The 19,060-nt window shown below is 35.0% G+C and overlaps 1 protein-coding gene across 1 annotated transcript; it reads left to right on the top strand.

Annotated features, from left to right (window-relative positions):
* The first annotated feature begins 254 nt into the window (after positions 1–254).
* Positions 255–17,221, top strand: ANKRD7 (ankyrin repeat domain 7). The gene is given in 8 exon segments (XM_009203754.4): positions 255–605; positions 9,974–10,088; positions 10,244–10,417; positions 11,276–11,382; positions 12,025–12,115; positions 12,117–12,162; positions 15,147–15,232; positions 16,873–17,221. Coding segments are annotated over 7 exon segments (819 nt in total). The 5' UTR covers positions 255–399; the 3' UTR covers positions 15,227–15,232; positions 16,873–17,221.
* The last annotated feature ends 1,839 nt before the right edge of the window (positions 17,222–19,060 follow it).

Raw genomic sequence — 19,060 nt, 5'->3', positions numbered from 1 at the left:
CATCCCCATCCCCATCCTCATCCCCATCACAAGGAAGGTAAATATTAGTTTGCAAGAGTTCAAGCCCTTAGATCTACTTTTGAAGGAGAAGAGGCTATTTGTAAGAAAGTTGGTAAGTTTCTATTCCAAGATAGGAAGACTGCAGGTGTGGCTGTCAGGCCCAAGTCCTAGGTGAGAAAGCAGGTCTGCGAGCCCCTGGGACCGGACCATAACGACCTTAACAGCCATAACGACCATAACTGCCATAACGGCCGGCTGCGCAAGGCCCTTCCAGCATTTCCACTTTCGTCAGGTACTGGAGAGAGCCGCTGGCTGGGTGCTAGGGCAGAGTGGCAGGGCGGACGGGTAGGAGGCCAAGGAACATCCTGGTCTGACGGAAAGACTGCAGCCTGCACCGCCATGAATAAGCTTTTCAGCTTCTGGAAGAGGAAGAATGAGACCCGCAGCCGTACCTCCTCAGACCCGTCCATAGGCCAGGGCTACAACCTTCGAGAAAAGGATTTAAAGAAACTTCACAGAGCTGCTTCAGTCGGGGATTTGAAGAAGCTGAAGGAATATCTTCAGCTCAAGAAATACGATGTAAACATGCAGGACAAAAAATACAGGTGACCAGACTGAAGAGCCAGCGGGGGAGGACGGGTTGGAGCCTGGGCCCTTCAACCAGAAATAAGACAAGTAGGGGCTGTTTGACCCTGATTGTCACTCAGGGTTTCCCAAAGAAGAAAGATTGTCTGGTGATTATTGGCAGAGGGTCCCACTCCAACTTTCGGCTATTTATTTATTTTTAAATGTTGTGCCGGGTGCGGTCGCTCATGCCTGTAATCCCAGCACTTTGGGAGGCCGAGGCGGGAGGGTCACCAGAGGTGAGGAGTTCGAGACCAGCCTGGCCAACATGGCGAAAACCCGTCTCTAACCAAAAATACAAAAAATAGTGGGGCATGGTGGCGGGTGCCTGTAATCCCAGCTACTCCGGGAGGCTGAGGTAGGAGAATCACTTGAACCCGAAAGGTGGAGGTTGCAGTGAGCCGAGATCGGACCACTGCATCATTCCAACCTGAGTGACACAGCAAGGCTTGTCTCAAAAAAAAAAAAAAAAAAAGAATGCTTACTTGAATATTTTCTGCCCTTCCTGAATCCATCCCCTCCTCTCACCGGCTTGGTTTCCACTGGCAGTCCATCTTTTCCCCACCTTGTTGTTTTGCTTCTTGGTAATTGATTGTCCCCAGGCACTAAGATGCACAATTTTGCTAATTGGAGAATAGTAAAACAGTAGAGACGACCCCCTAGAACATTGGTTAGTCAGATTTTAACACTTGGAAACATCAAAACAAGTAACTTTTTAATTTTTTGAAAAAGAAGCTTGCTGAGTTTATTGATGCTTAGCAAACTTATTTGGACAGAGGATGATTTTTTTCTCCATTGCTACCCATTACTCATCACCAATTTTCTTAAATCTGATTTCATTTTCTCACCAAATATGTGCTGCAAATATGTGTAACAACTGTATAAACGTGTCAGATTCTGGGATAATATGATAAGCCGTACTATTCATTAACCACACTCATTACCATTGAACTTGTCAAATCACAAAGGTCCCTTGCAGCCCCCTGGGGCCTTGATGCAACACAATCAGCTATATGAACTCTGTTAAACCACTGTCCTTACTTTAGTTGCAATTTAAAAGAGACTTTGAGAGTCTCCAAACTCAGAATTGCTGTTGAGCTGGGGTTGACAAAGAGAGGGACTCCACAGATAGCTTCACACCCAAGTTAGCTTTATAACAACTACAGTTTTAGACTCTATCTTGGCATACTTGAGAGCACAATGGCTGCTTCCAAACAGGCATTTGAACTCGCTGTTTAATCAAATTCTCCTTAAATCTAAAGTGAGTTTCTGATAGAGAGCATATACACTTAACCCTTGAACCACATTGGGATTGGGGTGGGGAGCCAACTCCCTGTGAAGTAAAAATTTGCTAATAACTTTTGACTCCCCCAGAACTTAGCTATAAATAGCCTACTGTGGATTGGAAGTGTTACCAACAGCATGAACAGTTGATTAACATATATTTTGTATGTAATATGTATTACCCATTGTATTCTTACAATAAAAGCAAAAGAAAAGAAAAAGTTATTAGGAAAATTATAAGGAAGAGAAAATATATTTACTATTAAGTTGAAGTGGATCATCATAAAGTTGTTCATCCTGTTTTCTTCACATTAAGTAGATGGAGGGGGAGGAAGAGGAGGGGTTGATCATAGTATCTCTGGTATTTTATGGTAGTTAATGATAAAATAGACTGGTATCTACATATATTTTATGCATTCATGGCATATGTAACCTTTTCTTAATTTTTTAGTATTTTTAGGCTACTTGTTTCATCTGGAAGTTTTTTCAAATTGTTGCAAATTTCCAAAATTTTTCTAATATAGCTACTGAAAAAAATCTGTGTATAAGTGAAATTACACAGTTAAAACACCTGCTGTTCAAGGGTCAACTGTAGTTGCACCTTGTGTTTTATCTATTCAGCCACTCTTTGATTACAGAGCTTAATCTATTTACATTTCATGTATTTATAGATAGGGAAAGTTTTACTATTGCTATTTTGTTAGCTTTCATGTTACTCTTATAGTTCCTTTGTCTTTTTCTTTCTTCCTGTCTTCCTTTGTATTTTCTTGATTTTGTGCTTTGATATTGATGTGCTTTGGTTCCTTTCTCTCTCTTTTTTTGTGTAACTTCTACAGATTTTTTGTGGTTACTTTGGGACTTACATAAAATAGCTCATAGTAGTTTAAGTTGCTAACAATTGAAGTCCAATAGCATGTAAAAATTCTAAATTTTATCTCTTCCACAAACTTTGTTGTCATAATTAACATGTATTCATATAGTTTATGAGGAAGCTGGGGTGCTGGCAAGCCACCCCCTTTGCTCCCTTGGGTAAAGCTGGGAGCTAGTGAGTCTCTTTCTGATCATATGGCACTGTGTTGGAGGCAGGATCTTCAGCAAGAGGGTGTTCTGAATCTGTCTATAAGTTCTACTACCTCTGGTTTTGTATTCTCCCAGGGTGCAGGAGACTTTCAATTAGTTTCTGATTTTTCACAAAGGGAGTTTGTCCTTATGCTGTTGCTGAATTGGTGTGTTTGTTGTGGGGAAGGGTACTTCAGGGTTTCCTACTCTGTCATATTGCTGACATCCCTCTGGTTAATCTTTTTAATGTGGATCACTTATGAAAAATTTCCTCAATTACCTAATATCTTCAAACCCATTAACAACCACTTGATGCAAAAATTAATACATATTAAGAAAAAAAGTTATGTGTTTGGCATTAGTAACAGTAAATATGTACTCTCTGTGGCTGCCTTAAAATATTTTTGGGAGTTTCAAGTCAAAGGGTATGAAAAGCATCATTTTTCATCACAATAGGCTAAGTGAAAACTATATGGTTAGAAAAAATATTTGTATTTAGCTTACTGGTAGTATTATGTCTTTTTTTTTGTGTGTGTGACAAAAACAGTGTTGTCCAATCTTCTAGATGGCTTTTATCTTACACCACTCCACTGAATGACTTTATAAGGTAATCGATAACTTCAACATGACTTCATTCAGGGGTCACTTTTCAGTCTTACCTTGCTGGCATGTCAGCAAAGTATTTTATTTGCCATATCAGCGGTATTTGAATTAATGTCTTTCAGAACACTGGGGCCATCTGGCATTTCTCCTAATTCTGTGGACACTTCTTTTGAGACTCCTTTGCTGGTTTCTCTTCATCTTCCTGACTTGTAAACACTTAAGGAGTTCCACCAGAAATTATTTCTCTCTGTATTTTGATCTTCACTCTCCTGGTGAAGAGAGATTAGCTTTAAGTATATATATTCCAGTGCCTTCCAACTTTTAATCTCCAGCCAACAAGACCTCTTGCCTGCCTATATTTATACTTGGATATCTAATATTCACTGGTGTGCTAATAAATGTTTAATAACAGGCCCTTAATGGGTAGGGGAGGGAAAGAGGGAAAACCCTGATTCATAGGGTTTGTAAATAGTGGCCAATTTTAAGCTACCAGTGTGATATCAACTGGCTTGCAAAATTCCTGAAAATTTAACAGTTAGCTTGCAAGAACCACGAGCTCCATCCCATCACTACTTAGCTTTCTCAAACTGAGGTCTCAAACATTCCCAAACTAAGATCCTGTTATTTCATTTCTGACCTGCCTTTTCTTTTTCTATAAATGCCAAATGTTATCTTTCAATTGCTTTAGGCTGAAATTCTAGAATATTTTTGATTCCTCTAATTCCTTCACATCCTTCATTTGATTAAACAGGAAATCTTGTTGGCTCCTTCTTCAAAATATATCTAACATCCAAGCATTTCTTACCACCTTTATAAGTACTACCATAGTCAAAGCCACCATTATGTCTTAACTAGAATTACTACAGTGCCCACTTAACTACACTTTTCCCTTTTCAGCTTATTCTCAGTACAACAGTCACAATGATCCTGTGTAATGTATGTCAAATGATATTACTCCTTGTTTTCATAACTTAGAATGACTTCCCATCTTATTAGGGGTAAAAGCCAGATCCATCCAGTGTCTCATACAACCCTATATGATCTTCATCCTCACCCTGTTACTTCTCTGATCTTACCTCCTGCAACTCTTCCTTTCATTCATTTACCTCCAGCTACACTGGTCTTCTTACTGTTCCACAGAAATGCAAGACATGCATTTAGGGTTTTTGAACTTGCTGGTCCCTTTGCCTTGGGTGCTTTTCCCTCAGATAGTCGTATGACTTGCTCTTTCACTTCCTTTAGGTGTTATTCAATTGGTACCTTACTAGTGAGGCCTTCCCTGGCTACTCTTTACCTACAATTGTACCCTTTCTCCTCACTGACATTTCCTATCCTTCTTCCCTGCTTTTCTCTTTAGAACTTAATATTGTCTGATATACTTTTCATCTTTTCAATTGTTTGTTGTTTACCTCTTCTACTAACATGTATGATTTATAAAAGCAAGTATTTGCACATACTTTGTTTGCTGATATATCCTCATCAGCTAGAACCCTGCCTAGCTGTAGTAAGTGCTCAATATTTTTAAAATACGTGAATGAAAGGATGAATACATACATGCACATATAAATAGGATAACTTAAAGATACTATTCAGCAATAAATGCAATGAATTATGGATATATGCAAAAAATATGGGTGAATCTTGAAAGTGTCATGCTGACTGAAAGAAACCAGACACAAATGACTCTATTTACATGAAATTCTAGAAAAGGTAAAGCATTGTAGCATACAGGAAACAATGAAAAAAAGAAAACTACAGTCCAATATTCCTGATGAACATAGACACAAAAATACTAGCAAACCAAATCCAGCAGTACATCAAAAAGATAATTCAACACAATCAAGTGGGTTTTACTCCAGGTATACAAGGATGGTTCAACATATGCAAATCAATAAATGTGATTCACCACATAAACAATTAAAAGCAAAAACCAGATGATCATCTCAATAGTTGCAGGAAAAGCATTGATAAAATCCAACATCCCTTCATGATAAAAACCCTCAACAAACTAGGCATCGAAGAAATATACCTCAAAATAATAAGGACCATCTATGACAAACACACAGCCAACATCATACTGAATGTGGAAAAGTTGAAAGCATTCCTCCTAAGAACTGGAATAAGGCAAAGATGTCTGCTCTCACCACTCCTATCCAACGTAGTACTGGAAGTCCTAGCCAGAAAAATCAGGCAAAAGAAAGAAAAGGCATCCAAAATTGTCAAAGAGGATATGAAATTATCTCTATCACATGGACACAAATGTGGAAATAATGGACACTAGGGTCTCCAAATGGGGGAATGTTAGGATGGTCATGAGAGTTGAAAAACTACCTATAAGATACTATGTTCACTATTTGGGTAATGAGTTCAGCAGAAGCGCAGCATTATGCAAGATACCCATGTAACAAACCTACATATGTACACCCCGAATCTAAAAAAAAAGGATAGTGACATAATGCAAATTAATAGTTACCAGTGGTTTTAGATATAGGGGCAGGTGAAAGAATTGACTGCAGAGAATTGACTGTAAATTGACTAGTCAAAATTCATAAAATTGTATACTTTAATTTTATTATAAATTACACCTCAATAAAGCTGAATGAAAAAATCTCAAACTGTATATTTCTGTTTGAACATTTGGGTGTGTGTGTGTAAAGAGAGAGATACCGAAAATGAGAAAGATAAAATCTTAAAGAACATATACTTAAATTGCTATTTCTGAAAGAGATGAAATGTGGGGAGAGGAAAGTAGATAGAGTGAGATGGTCATTGGGAACTATTCGTTTTGTTTGAATTTTTAATGAGGTAAATTACAATGTTTTATCAAATGTTTCACAGACTCATTTTGGAAGCATTGTGCTTAAGGTCTCTGAAACATACGTGCATATTAATGGCCTAATGAAGTAGTATTTTTATATATGTTTTCTAGTAAAAATAATGATACTGAAAACTGGAATTTCTGGTTAAAAAAAAAAAAAAAAGGGACAGGGGAAATAGCATAAGCAGATCGTTCAGGAAGCCATAGTGGCCTAGTAGGAAAAACATTGTTCTGAGAGTCAAGATCTGAGTTTGAGGCCTTCTCTACATCTGTATAATGCAGAGATACCTTCAGTCTCATCTTTCAAACTAGAGCTACTACTCGATTAGTGTTTTTTAAACAAAGATCTTCAAAGCTCTGTTACAGGCATCTTATTAAATCAGAATAGCTCCCTGTTAATGTGCTCTGCATAGTTAGCTTCTATTTTTGTTTTTATTTCAAGAGCACTGTGCCTAATAAGTTTGAAAATGAATTGGAGATGTTTAATATCTCTCCTGCTATAAAATCACTTTTATGGTTTTTAATAAAAAAGCCCTTCAGATCACCTTCATAAATTGGTGAGTGGAGGCCCAATTCTAAATTAATACCTTCAACCTTACTACTCAAACCTAGATTACATCGAAAGTGCCCAGTCTAGAGTTGAAAATAAATGACCTAGGGTGAGTTAGCTTCCTTGGTTACTTCTCCTTCACTCACCCTGAACTCTTAAGTTATCAAGAGTCCAAGAATATTACTTAAAAAGGACATTCTCATGATGAGACTCAATTGAAGGCTACAGCTATGCTCTGACCCTGTACTCTGTCTAGCAGATAACACTTTTCACTTCAGCTTTCAAAGTAATCATTCAGCCTTGACACTCATCTGAGTCATGCCTTTTGCTGAAGTTCAATTTGAGATTTCTGGTATCTGATCATTCATCACCTGTCCACAGTCTATGCTGACAATTTTTCCATTGATATAAAAGAGAGTGGGAGTCTGGGAGAAAACAGAACTTGAATGAAACAAAATGACACCAGTTAGCCTGAAAACCTAGTAACCAATACTAAGCTTCACAGGAATTTAGATTTCTGGTTAGATTAAGTACCATGAGTTAAAAAGTAACAATATAAACTAAACTCTTAAATTTGGAGTATAATGTATTGATGAAAGTTAAGGATTTTTGACAAATGGAATAATATTGATTTAAAAATGTTTCTCCAAGATATCTGTAAATATACTTTTTGCATTCAACTATTTCAAAAAATAGAATGGCCTTTGTTTTTGACATTAAGTGGAAAAGCATTCCTATTGGCCTTGAGGCATTTACATTATATGTGTAAACATATAGAGAAGTGGCCATGACAATTTTTTTTTTTTTTGCTGCTTGCTCCAATTGTGAGCTCTAAAATTTTACACTTAAATCTAAAATTTAAAATAAAATCAATGTAAATGTTAAATCTGTATGTTTAAAAATTTTTTTTTTAAACTAAGATAACTGCTTTAAAAGGATGTCAAATATTCTAAGTAAAAATCTTCTTTACAAGACTGACAGTTTGAGCGAATATTGTCAACTTTTTAGTATTTTGTGCATGCTCAAGCTAGATTAGTTCTTGTTTTCAGATTTTGTATAAATGACCCCAGGCTGCATTGTTCAATACCTCCTTTGAAGGTGGAATCTTTCAAGGCTATTTTATTTTATTGAATTTATGGCTGATTTCCTAAGTTCTTGGAGTTTAATATGGGCCATGAAATTTTTTTGTAGATTTGTTACTGAAGGTTTTAGATTCAGTTGGTAGAAGAGTGAGGTATACAGCAGGATGCAGCAGCTATTTTTGGAGGACCTATTGGGAATCCATTTACTTTCTCTTAGTAAGAACAGTCTCTCTCTCTCTCTCTCTCTCTCTTTCTCTCTCTCTCTCTGTGTGTGTATGTAATTTTATGTATTTATTTTAAATTAGGTAAAAAATAAAACTGGAGTTGGAGGGAGAGGCAGATCTAACAATTGGGTGGAAACCACCAAAGTTCCTTGGAACTAAATTCTCAAGATAGGTGTAATGGCAGATGAAGGGGACACATCAAAATGTTTGCCAGGATTTGCTATCTACTGCAAAGACTTATCTTTGGTGGGCTTAAAGCTATTTAGCCCTGTGTTGTGTTGGGATTGAGGGCTCTGAAAACTCCTATTACATAAGGAATTTCATCCTTAAACCAAATTGTAAATGTGAGCAGAAAGGTTAATCAATGCTTCATTGTATCAGGATTACTGAGAAATTAGTCATCAGAAATGCTTGGTAAGGATGGAATCACAGTAAAGTAAGGTGGATAGTTTTGAGGGAAACATAATTTAGACCATGGTGTTTGATGAATCACTTTTGTCCTACAACAAAGTTCTTCTTTGTTTGTTCCTTAAATTCAGATTATCTTTTCCATGAAGTATGTTAATTATGGATAACTTCTGGTTTTATTCTGTTATGTTAGCTGACTGTCCTCTTCCTGACTGTGCTCTCTCTTTAGCTAAATAACAATATAATTGGTTAAAATTTGGCTTTTTATATTGTAGTTATATTACAGTCCTGCCTTCCAGAGATTACATTCAGGTAAACTTAATTAGATTTTTAGCTTTCTCCAATTTTTTTGAACTGTTTTTATATTTTCTTGGTTTACTGCCAGAGATGGTGAGTTATTGTGAATAGGTTTTGTTAGTTTATCTTTTTGAAAATTGCCTTATTTTTAAGTAGTTATCTTATTTTTGAGGTTCATCTTTTTGCTACTCCTGTGTGTCAATAGTGGGTCTATTTAGGTACCCATAGAGTACTTCTGAGGAGCTAGAGTGAAACAAGGAAAATATATTTAAGCTTCTTGTTTTAAATGGATTATTTATATGTGGCCTTGGTATTATAAAATTATCTAAAAACAAGGCTATAATGATATCACCTTAGAAGACGATAAATGTTTATTGAGGGCCAGTCCAGGCTAAAAATTGCAAAATTTAAATGGCTCTAATTAGTCTTCTGTCAAAGTTCATGAATGTGTGTCTGGTTTCTGGCAGGCTACCTAGAATACGGTTCTTTAGAAGTGGAAATTAGTGTAATAACTTAAAATAGGGTTAAGATCTACAACTTAGAGAGTCCTTAGGCATTCACCTTTTACTTCTCAGATACAAATGCCAACTTTAATCACTGAGTAAATAAAGAAAAACACACAATTAGAGATAGCATGTCATTGATTAATACACTTTCCTCCTGTTACCTATTAGATGCATCTCAGGTTTTAAATATAATTTCTAAATTTTATTGTGATACCTAACTTTATTATCTTTTCCAAGCCCAGACATCATTTTGGTACTTTTTAAAAAATCTATTTTTCATCTAATTAGTTACATTTTCCTTGAAGTGAAATCAGTTAAATATTTAATCTTCAACACACTTGCATAGCCCTGAAAGTTCAATAAAAGGTAATTGTAATTAATGTACATTTGTTTAAATAGAAATATGTGCATGCAGCAAGTAGTTTACCAATGTACAATCTGGCTTGTTTTTGAGTAAAATAAGTAACTTCTCAAACGGAGACTTATCTCTAACTTTGTGTTTTGTTTTATTGACATAGAACACCTTTGCACCTGGCCTGTGCGAATGGACATAGAGATGTTGTACTTTTCCTAATTGAGCAACAATGCAAAATAAATATCCGGGATAGTGAAAACAAATCCCCATTGATTAAGGTATGCCATAATTTTTCTTTTTCAATTGGAATGTGTTTGAGTTCTCCTAGTTAACTTTTGTTGATTTTTCATGTTTTAAAACATAGTATCAAACATTAATTTATCATATCCCAAATAGTAAATTTGTTACTCATCTACTCTTGTTGCATTAACAGGCGGTACAGTGTCAAAATGAGGATTGTGCTACTATTCTTCTAAACTGTGGTGCAGACCCAAATCTGAGGGATATTCGTTATAATACTGCTCTTCACTATGCTGTTTGTGGTCAGAGTTTCTCATTAGTTGAACAACTGCTTGATTACGAAGCTGATCTTGAAGCGAAAAATAAGGTAGTTTTCTATTAAAGAAAAAAATTCTATATTTTAGAAAGCAACTGAAGAGTATATTTCAGATAATTCATCTATGTTGAAATATATGTTGTATAAAGAATGAATTTTCCAAACTGAAATTGGGGAGAATGAGAAGAGATTATCAAAAACTGATAAAATTTTTCTTCTCTTAAAGTCTTTTTTTATTTTATTGCAGATTGTAATCCTGACCTCCAAAGAAACACTATATTTAACAATTATAATTGTTTAACAGGCCATAACAAATGAGGAATATTTAATTCTCTTATAACTGGGTATTGATAAAAACATAAAACCCACCTTTTTTCTATTTTATTGATATACTCATGAATAATAATAATAGGGTTGAAATAGCAAATCACATAATATTAAAATTAATCTAACTCTTCCATTAAGGCATTATGAATAACCGATGAATTTTTTTAAAAAGCATATTGATACTTTACTGATATTTTGTCTACATGACATCCAAAATAAGTGCCAGCCTTGGAGGTTTAAATGAAACCCAGTGGAAATCTGAATATGACAATATTATGAAGTGTGAATTGATGGTATGCAATACTTACATTAAATGCTAGGTGCTCATCACTTACTTATTCTAGGCTGCTCTTACCTACAATTTGAAATAAGCCTAAAATAGCAACTTTAATTTTTTGTCTGGCTCAACCCTGATTTGTTTTATTGGTCTTTGAAATCACATTTTTTTATGTACTAAAATCTTTTAAGGGTTACAGTGTATATTCAGAAGTTTTTATACACACGTATTTTAAGTTGAACTTAAATCTAAAGAGCATGAAAATTTGCTACAATATTTTAATCATTTTGAAATAATTTTTTCAGGATGGTTATACTCCACTGTTGGTTGCCGTTATTAACAATAATCCAAAAATGGTAAAATTTCTTCTGGAGAAAGGGGCTGATGTGAATGCTTCAGATAATTATCAAAGGTATAATTAATAAATAAGATAGCACATAACTAGAGCTATGTAATAGCATTGTGTGTGTGTGTGTGTATGTGTGTGTGTGTGTATGTCCACAAAACACAGGTATATGATAATGAGAAAATATAGAACCATAAGACCCATAGGATGTATGCTCACATGCTTTTGGACAGATTATCTGAACTTTCAGGATTTGTTTTTCCCATTGTAAAATCAAACAGTTGGACCAACTACTAATTGGTTATTATTGTTGTTATTTATTTATCATTTATTATTAGAATTTAACATTAGACTCTTACATAGATGACCAACTGTTGTAGTTAAATGGGATCAGGGGACCCAAAGTCCTAAGACACATTCCTTCATGGAATTTTGAGACATGTTTTTGAAAACACTACGCTTCCAGGAAGAAGAGATTGAAAATGACTGAGCTAGCTGCTTCCTAGGTACTGTTCATGTTTAGACTCCATGATATGATCTGTGACTGGCACACTTTTTTGAGCAGATCTGCTGTACTTTTTACATTCTTGCCTTGACTCTTTCTGATAGAGGTCCTACATTTGAGTAGTAAATTGAGAAGACTGACTTTTTTAAATGAGGCATGTTTAAGATCTTTAAATGGGCATTCGTTTCTATTTCTTGCTCCAGAACAGCCCTTATTCTTGCTGTCAGTGATGAACCAACACGTTTAGTAAAGCTTCTTCTTCAGCAAGGTGTGGAATTATCTTGCCAAGATATTTGTGGATTCACAGCTGAGGAATATGCTTATTTCAATGGTTTTACTATGTAAGTGATACTGCATGTCTTTTAACAACTGTGTGGGGTTTGATTATAAGGATTAAAGCCTAAACCCCAAAGTACAAGCCTGGAATAGGCTCAAAAGTAGGGGTAACCACATACAAATCTGTGCAGGGATTCTTGATTTTCTCTGTTTGTGAGTTCAATCAATATAAGGGCTACAGATGGGCTGAATATGCAAATAAACTACCAGAGGCACGAGCAGTGGAAGTTTGCCAGGACAGGGATTTAGACACTTGTAACATAGCCATTAAAAAACAAAAGGTGATAGAGTTGGACAAAAGATGATTCATTCACAAAAAGCCTTTCATTGCCTTAGATATTAATGTATGGATTTTATTCATGTTTTGAATATTATTGTTAACATTTCATTAGCCAACTTTAGTTTGATAAGTGTTCAGAATTCTAAAGTACACTCTATTTACACCCAAAAGAAAAACTATTTTCATGTATGAATACGAAGTTCAGATTTTTAATAGTTAATGAGAAAATTAGATATGATGTAGAGAAATTTAATTTATAGCTAATGAATTTAACTTATAGATAATTTATAGCTAACTTAATTTATAGCTTAATGAAGTTAAATAGCATACAAGGTATTTTCTCTATAATTTTATTTTAAGAGCAATTTAAAATTATAAGTAGGTATTTTTTTCAGTTTTTATTCTTCTTCTTTCACTGCTTTATTCACATTTTAGGAATACTTGTTAATCATTAATTCCATATGAAAAGCATAGGTGGGAAGGAAGAAAAATAATCACATATAGATAAAGATGTTTAGTCTTAATTTAACTTTAGACACAAAAGAATTTTTATTCTATTAAATGTATGAACCATGATTGAATAAATATAGTATTTTCATCTTTGTAATATGGAACATGTGTACTTTGTTTTACTTTGGTTTAAGCAGATCATATGCATAAAAACTTAAATGAAATAAACACGTAAATTATTGGTGAATATCCAAACTACAAAAGGATTCTTCACTCTATAAAAGGGATCCCTAATGTTTCTTTTATGTACAAATTTTTTTCCATCACTTAAAAAGCTTAGGTATATGAAACTGCAAGACACATGTATCTGTTTAGTAATGTATCTATTGGTCAAAAACAGGACTTGTATATTAAAATTTATTTACATCTATGTAAGCAAGTCTTATGAAGGCATTATTGGATAGTTTGATGAGAAGGAAATCTTACAATCTTCCTTTATCTACCCCAAATGGTTTTAGAACAGAAAATTCTTTTTGTAGATTTCTCCATCATTAATTTAAAAATAAAAACATATTGACCATGAAGTTTTTGTCCTCTTAATCGATTTACTTTTTCAATGTTGAAAATTCTAAGAGAATCACATATTTTTTTCTTTTTTTTCAAAGAGGTGAAAGGGAAGAGCAGCAACTTCCTAATAATTAAGCAATTACCTCTAGGATGTGGAAATGATCAGCATTTAATAAAAATTGCAAGTGACTCTTCAAAACTACAGTCTAATTCCCCTTGTTCTTTTGCAGTATTTGCCTCTCTTTTGCAGTGGGAACTAAGCTTTCTCTAATTGTGACTTTTGTTGCTCAAGTAGCTGTTGCCTATCTAACGTACTCAAGCATGTGCTGCTTCGTAGCATCATTTGTTGACTCTCTATGTAGAATCTACATAGATTCTATGGCTTAGTAAAGTGGAAGCATAGATAATATTCCTTATATAGTTTTAAAAAATTAGTGAAACACTTTCAAATGAAGGAATTATATTTAAGTATTTTTTTATGGTTAGCCATAACCCATGCATTTCTTCATTTCTCACATTAAAATTCAGAAGCCATATGGCTTTTTTCTGTCATGGAGAAAAAGTATATTCATCACTGGATGTGTTTCAGTCCCTGACTGAGTTAATTGTCTTCACTTTGTTAATTTACTATTAAACCTGAGTGCTGTGAGCTGAATTTCCCCCTAAAATTCACACATGAAAGCCCATGGCCTAGTACCTGTGAACGTGACCATTTTTGGAGATAGAGCCTTTAAAGGGGTGATTAAGTTAAAGTGAGGACATTAGGGTGGGTCCTAATTTAATATCTAACCTGGGTCCTTATGAAAACGGGAGGTTAGAACATGCAGAGAGACACTGGGGTGCTTGTGCTCAGAGGGATGATGTATATGAAAAAGCCAGTCATCTAAAGGGCAGTCTCCTCAAGCAGGGGTCCCTAACCCCTGGGCCATGGACCAGACCTGTTAGGAACCGGGTAGCACAACAGGAGGTGAGCCGCAGGCCAGGAAGCAATGCCACCTGAGCTCTGCCTCCCATCAGATCAGCAGAGGCATTGGGTTCTTATAGGAGCGCGAACCCTCTTGTGAACCGCTTTGCATGGCATCTAGTTTGTGATCTCCTTATGAGAATCTAACTAATGCTTGATGATCTCAGGTGGAACAGTTTCATCCTGAAACACCCCTGTCCCTCAACTTCTGTGAAAAAATTGTCTTCCCCAACGCTGTTCCCTGGTGCCCTGGGATCACTAATCTAAAGAACAGTTATCTAAAAGGCAAATAAATGCCTGGGACAGATTTTCCCTTAAGGACCTCAGAGAAAGCCTACCCCACTGGCACCTCAATAAATGTGCAGCCAATAGAACCATGAGAAAATTAGTTTCTGTTTAACCCACCCCATTTGTGGTGTTTTGTTATGGCACCCCTAGCAAATGAATACACCAAGTATAAATTAAAGCCATTTTTACTACCTTGATAGTGGCTTTTAAAAAAATCGTATTTGTGATAGCAGGAAGAAAAGAGGTGCCAGAGAATGGGAGTACATGAAATAAAAGTGGTGTCTGTTGACAGAGTTGGCTCAAGAGGAAGCTTGTCCTCAAGTGTGTTACATTCTTGGGACGGCATTGGCTGGTGTCTAAGGTTTTGATTTGATACTTATATGTTAGGAATTAAATTTCTATGCATGTTGGCATTCACACATAATTTCCTTTATGGATAGATATCCACAATTCACTGCAAGTCATGGAAAGAAGAAACATGTTAAATAGACGCCTTATTCTTGGCACTACATGTGACTAAAGGAAGGTAAGAAGATTGCTAACTGGATTAGGGTTTTTTTCCTTGCTTTTCATTTGTTAATTTTTTAGGAAAGGAAACAACTTTCTTAAGTAACATTTAATTTTAAAATGAAATTTTGTATTATTTTGAAATGTCAAATATTTTTAAGAACTATTCTAAATAATATTTGTGTTTAAAATATTCCGACATTGTGTTGGCTGAAAATGTAAAGATGTAATGTAAAAATATGCTTAACGATTAAGATCATTTTTTAACCCATTGTCTCATGTCTAGCTATAAAAAACAAAATTTTTGCACATATATAGACATTTTAATAGATGAAAAGCTATCATTAAAATTTTAATTTTATTGTAAAAATACATTAAATAAGCAGTGTTGATAGTAGTTGATATAAGATATACCAAATAATTATATAAAATTTAAAACAAAACAATATTTGTAAAGAATTTACTATGCATCAACTAAAATAAAATTTTGTTATTCATTTTCAAGAATGTATACAGTTATTTAGGTCTGTAAAAAATAGTTTTTATTGACAAGTATGTTTTACACTGACTTGTTTTATTGGATGAGAGAAACTTTTAGAACTCTCCTCTGTATTCACTAGCAGACTCCTGCACTACAATTCACCCCCAGTGTAAAATGGAAGAAAATAAAAAGGACATAGAAGGAGTGTGTAGGCAATAGGAGATCATATAAATTCACAATTATTCAAGCCCTCTCCATCCTCCATCCCCACAAATCTATAGTGATAATGCTTATAACAATGTTTGGTCCTATCAATTCCAGGTGAATAAACTTAAGGGAGAATTTCTCTGAATTATCTTTTTGTTTGTTTGTTTTGTTTTGTTTTGTTTTTGAGATGGAGTCTCACTCTGTCACCCAGGCCAGAGTGCAGTGATGCAATCTCAACTCACTGCAATTTCTGCCTCCCGGGTTCAAGCAATTTTCCTGCCTCAGCCTCCCAAGTAGTTGGGATTACAGGCATCTACCACCATGCCCAACTAATTTTTGTATTTTTAGTAGAGATGGGGTTTCACCATGTTTGCCAGGCTGGTCTCGAACTCCTGACCTCAGATGATCTGCCAACCTCGGTCTCCCAAAGTGCTGGAATTACAAGCGTGAGCCACTGTGCCTGGCCCTCTGAATTACTCTTAATGTACACTCTTATTTCCTCTTCTCCTGCATCTCTCTCTCTCTTTTAAATGTCTCTGCAGCTCTAAGAAGTGAAGAATTTCTGTGATTTACACTTCGTTTCTTAAGGGAACTAAAGCAGTAGAAACTACAGAAAAATCATTGCTGCATTTTGAGTGCCTCTTGAGGGTAGACATTTAAAACCAGGCTCAATCATTTTATTTTGGCAAGCTTTGTTTACAGTTCATAGTGAAATGTTAATCTTAATGTTTTAAAGCATAGATTTGTGTCAAGAAAATTACCAAAAGATGTTGCAAAAATGGTGAATGTAAAAAGTTATATTTATGTCAAATTCAAAAGGGACAACTTAATCATTTAAAAAATTACTATTAGATATAGAAATTCTAAATTATAATTGTGTCATAGCTGAGGCATATAATTTAAGAAGTACATGTAGAAATGGAAATATGTAGACATAAGTAAAGACATTATAAATATCATTTGTTTCCTAGATATGGAACCCATTTCTACAATTTCTTTGCTGCTTCCTTGAATTGGAAAAATATATTTTGAAAGAACCATTAAGTGAACTATTTTAACATTTTTGCTGACTACCCAGTTGAAGAAAAGTTTGTTAAATGGATGGGATTTTTTTTTTTTTTTCACATTAGAAGACATGAAGAAATTTTAAAAGATAAACATCTATATTGTGAACCATCAGCCAAAAAGATATAATTTGTGTTCAACATATAGGCAGAAAAAAATTTGTGTCAAAATATTGAATGGAATAATAATGAGTAAACTGTATTAGGCATGCATTAAAATATTTAAATAAAATAAAAATACATTTCAGCTACAAAATGAAGGAAAACATTATAAATAATCCCGTATAAATCAAAATTATCTTTTATTTACAAGTATTTTCACTGGTAAAGCCTTTTTGATTTTTTAGAAACACTGCAGTACTATAATATATATTCAGAAAACTTGGGTATTACAGAAAAGAAAAAAAGAAAATGCATCACTCAAAGTCTCATTACGCAAACAAAACACTTGTTAAATTTTTGGCATATTTTGTAGTATTTTAAAATTTGCTTAGATTTTTTTTTTTTCCTCAAAGAGAATTTCCAATTTTACATTTTTCTTCTTGAAAAAACAATACATTGTTCAGTTTTCACTGTGCTCTTTGCTATAGCTTGAACACATCAAGTGTGGTCTGGCTTCAGAACAGTTCCCAATAAGACCCTTTTTCCTTTAGCTATTGCCTAGGACAACTCCTCATGGGACCTCAGTCGCTGCTCTGTCATTCTGTCACTTACAATGCACCACTCTCTACTCTTCTTGTATCTTGGAATTAAAGCTCCATGAGGGCTTGAACTTTTTGTTCCCTACTACTTGTAAAACCCCTGGTATATAGTAGATATTCAATTTGCTAAATAATAAGTGATACTTGTCGGGCCCTGTTCCAGTAACCTTATGTATCTTACCTCATGATCTTTGCATAGTCTTGTTGAGGTAGGAAGTATTTATATCCTCATTTTAAGATGAGAACATTGAGGTGCAACATGGTTCAATGACTTGCTTGAGGTTACTGAGCTAGAACACTGGGAGCTGGTGTATAAACCCATGCTCTCTGGATTTGAATCTAGCCAGTCCCATGCTAGAATTCATACCGTAAACCAATATGCCATGTCACTTCTCTCATGAATGAATGTATGTCATCCTTGTAGGCTCTATTTTTAATGGCTCAGAAGGAAGATTTTCTTTTAATTTGAAACTTGTTTAAATCACTCTTTTATTTAAGTATGTTTGTTTCACTTTCTTCTAGTGCTAGGTGATGTTGAAGAGCTAAAATGGAGGGGAAAAAACCCCAGACAATCCTGACTTCAAGTCAAAGAACATTTAATTTCTGCTATGGTTGCAATCAGTGATTCTTAACTGGGAGCAATTTTGACCCCAGGGGATATTTGGCAATGTCTGCTGAGATTTTTGGTTGTCAAGACTGAAAATCAATACTGCTAAATATCCTATCATGCATGGGACAGTCCCCACAACAAATAATTGTCTGGCCCCAAATGTCAACAGTTTCAAGGCTGAGAACTCTGACCTAGATTCTATATTATATGCTGGGGACCAAAGATGAAAAAGATGTTTTTATATACTCTGTCTTAAATGAACTCACAAATGTTTAGTTTCCCCCCGCCCAGTCTTTTTAGTAGGTAAGTAAATGAGAGTTAGAACAGGTGTAATGTACCTTCGTCATTAGCAGAAAAGGAGGGAGTGGTAACTAACTAGCGTAGGGAGGGTCAGGGGTGATTTCAGCTAAAAAGGAACTTTTTGGCTGGGATCATAGAATAAGTAGGGTTTCTCTAGGTCTCCAAAACTTACTCAACCATAATAAAAAGTTCGTAATAGAGGCAGAAGCAAAACACCCAAGAATCAGAGGAGAGAAGAAGTCACCACAAGGTTAACATTGGCGGGGTAGATGAGATTTTAACCAGGTTCTGAAGGGTAGGTGGAATTTTGACATAGTACATCTAATAAAAAATTAGGCTTGGCACGTTGGCTCACACCTGTAATCCTAACACTTTACGTGGCTGTGGTGGGAGGATCATTTAAGCCCAGAAGTTTGAGACCAGCTTGGGCAACATAATGACATCCCATCTCTACAAAAAATGTAAAAACTCGTCAAGCATGGTG

The sequence above is a fragment of the Papio anubis genome, chromosome 4 (assembly GCF_008728515.1).
Source record: "Papio anubis isolate 15944 chromosome 4, Panubis1.0, whole genome shotgun sequence".
Lineage (NCBI taxonomy): Eukaryota > Metazoa > Chordata > Mammalia > Primates > Cercopithecidae > Papio > Papio anubis.
The sequence above is the reverse complement of the archived record's forward strand: the minus strand, read 5'-3'. Positions and strand labels throughout refer to the sequence as shown.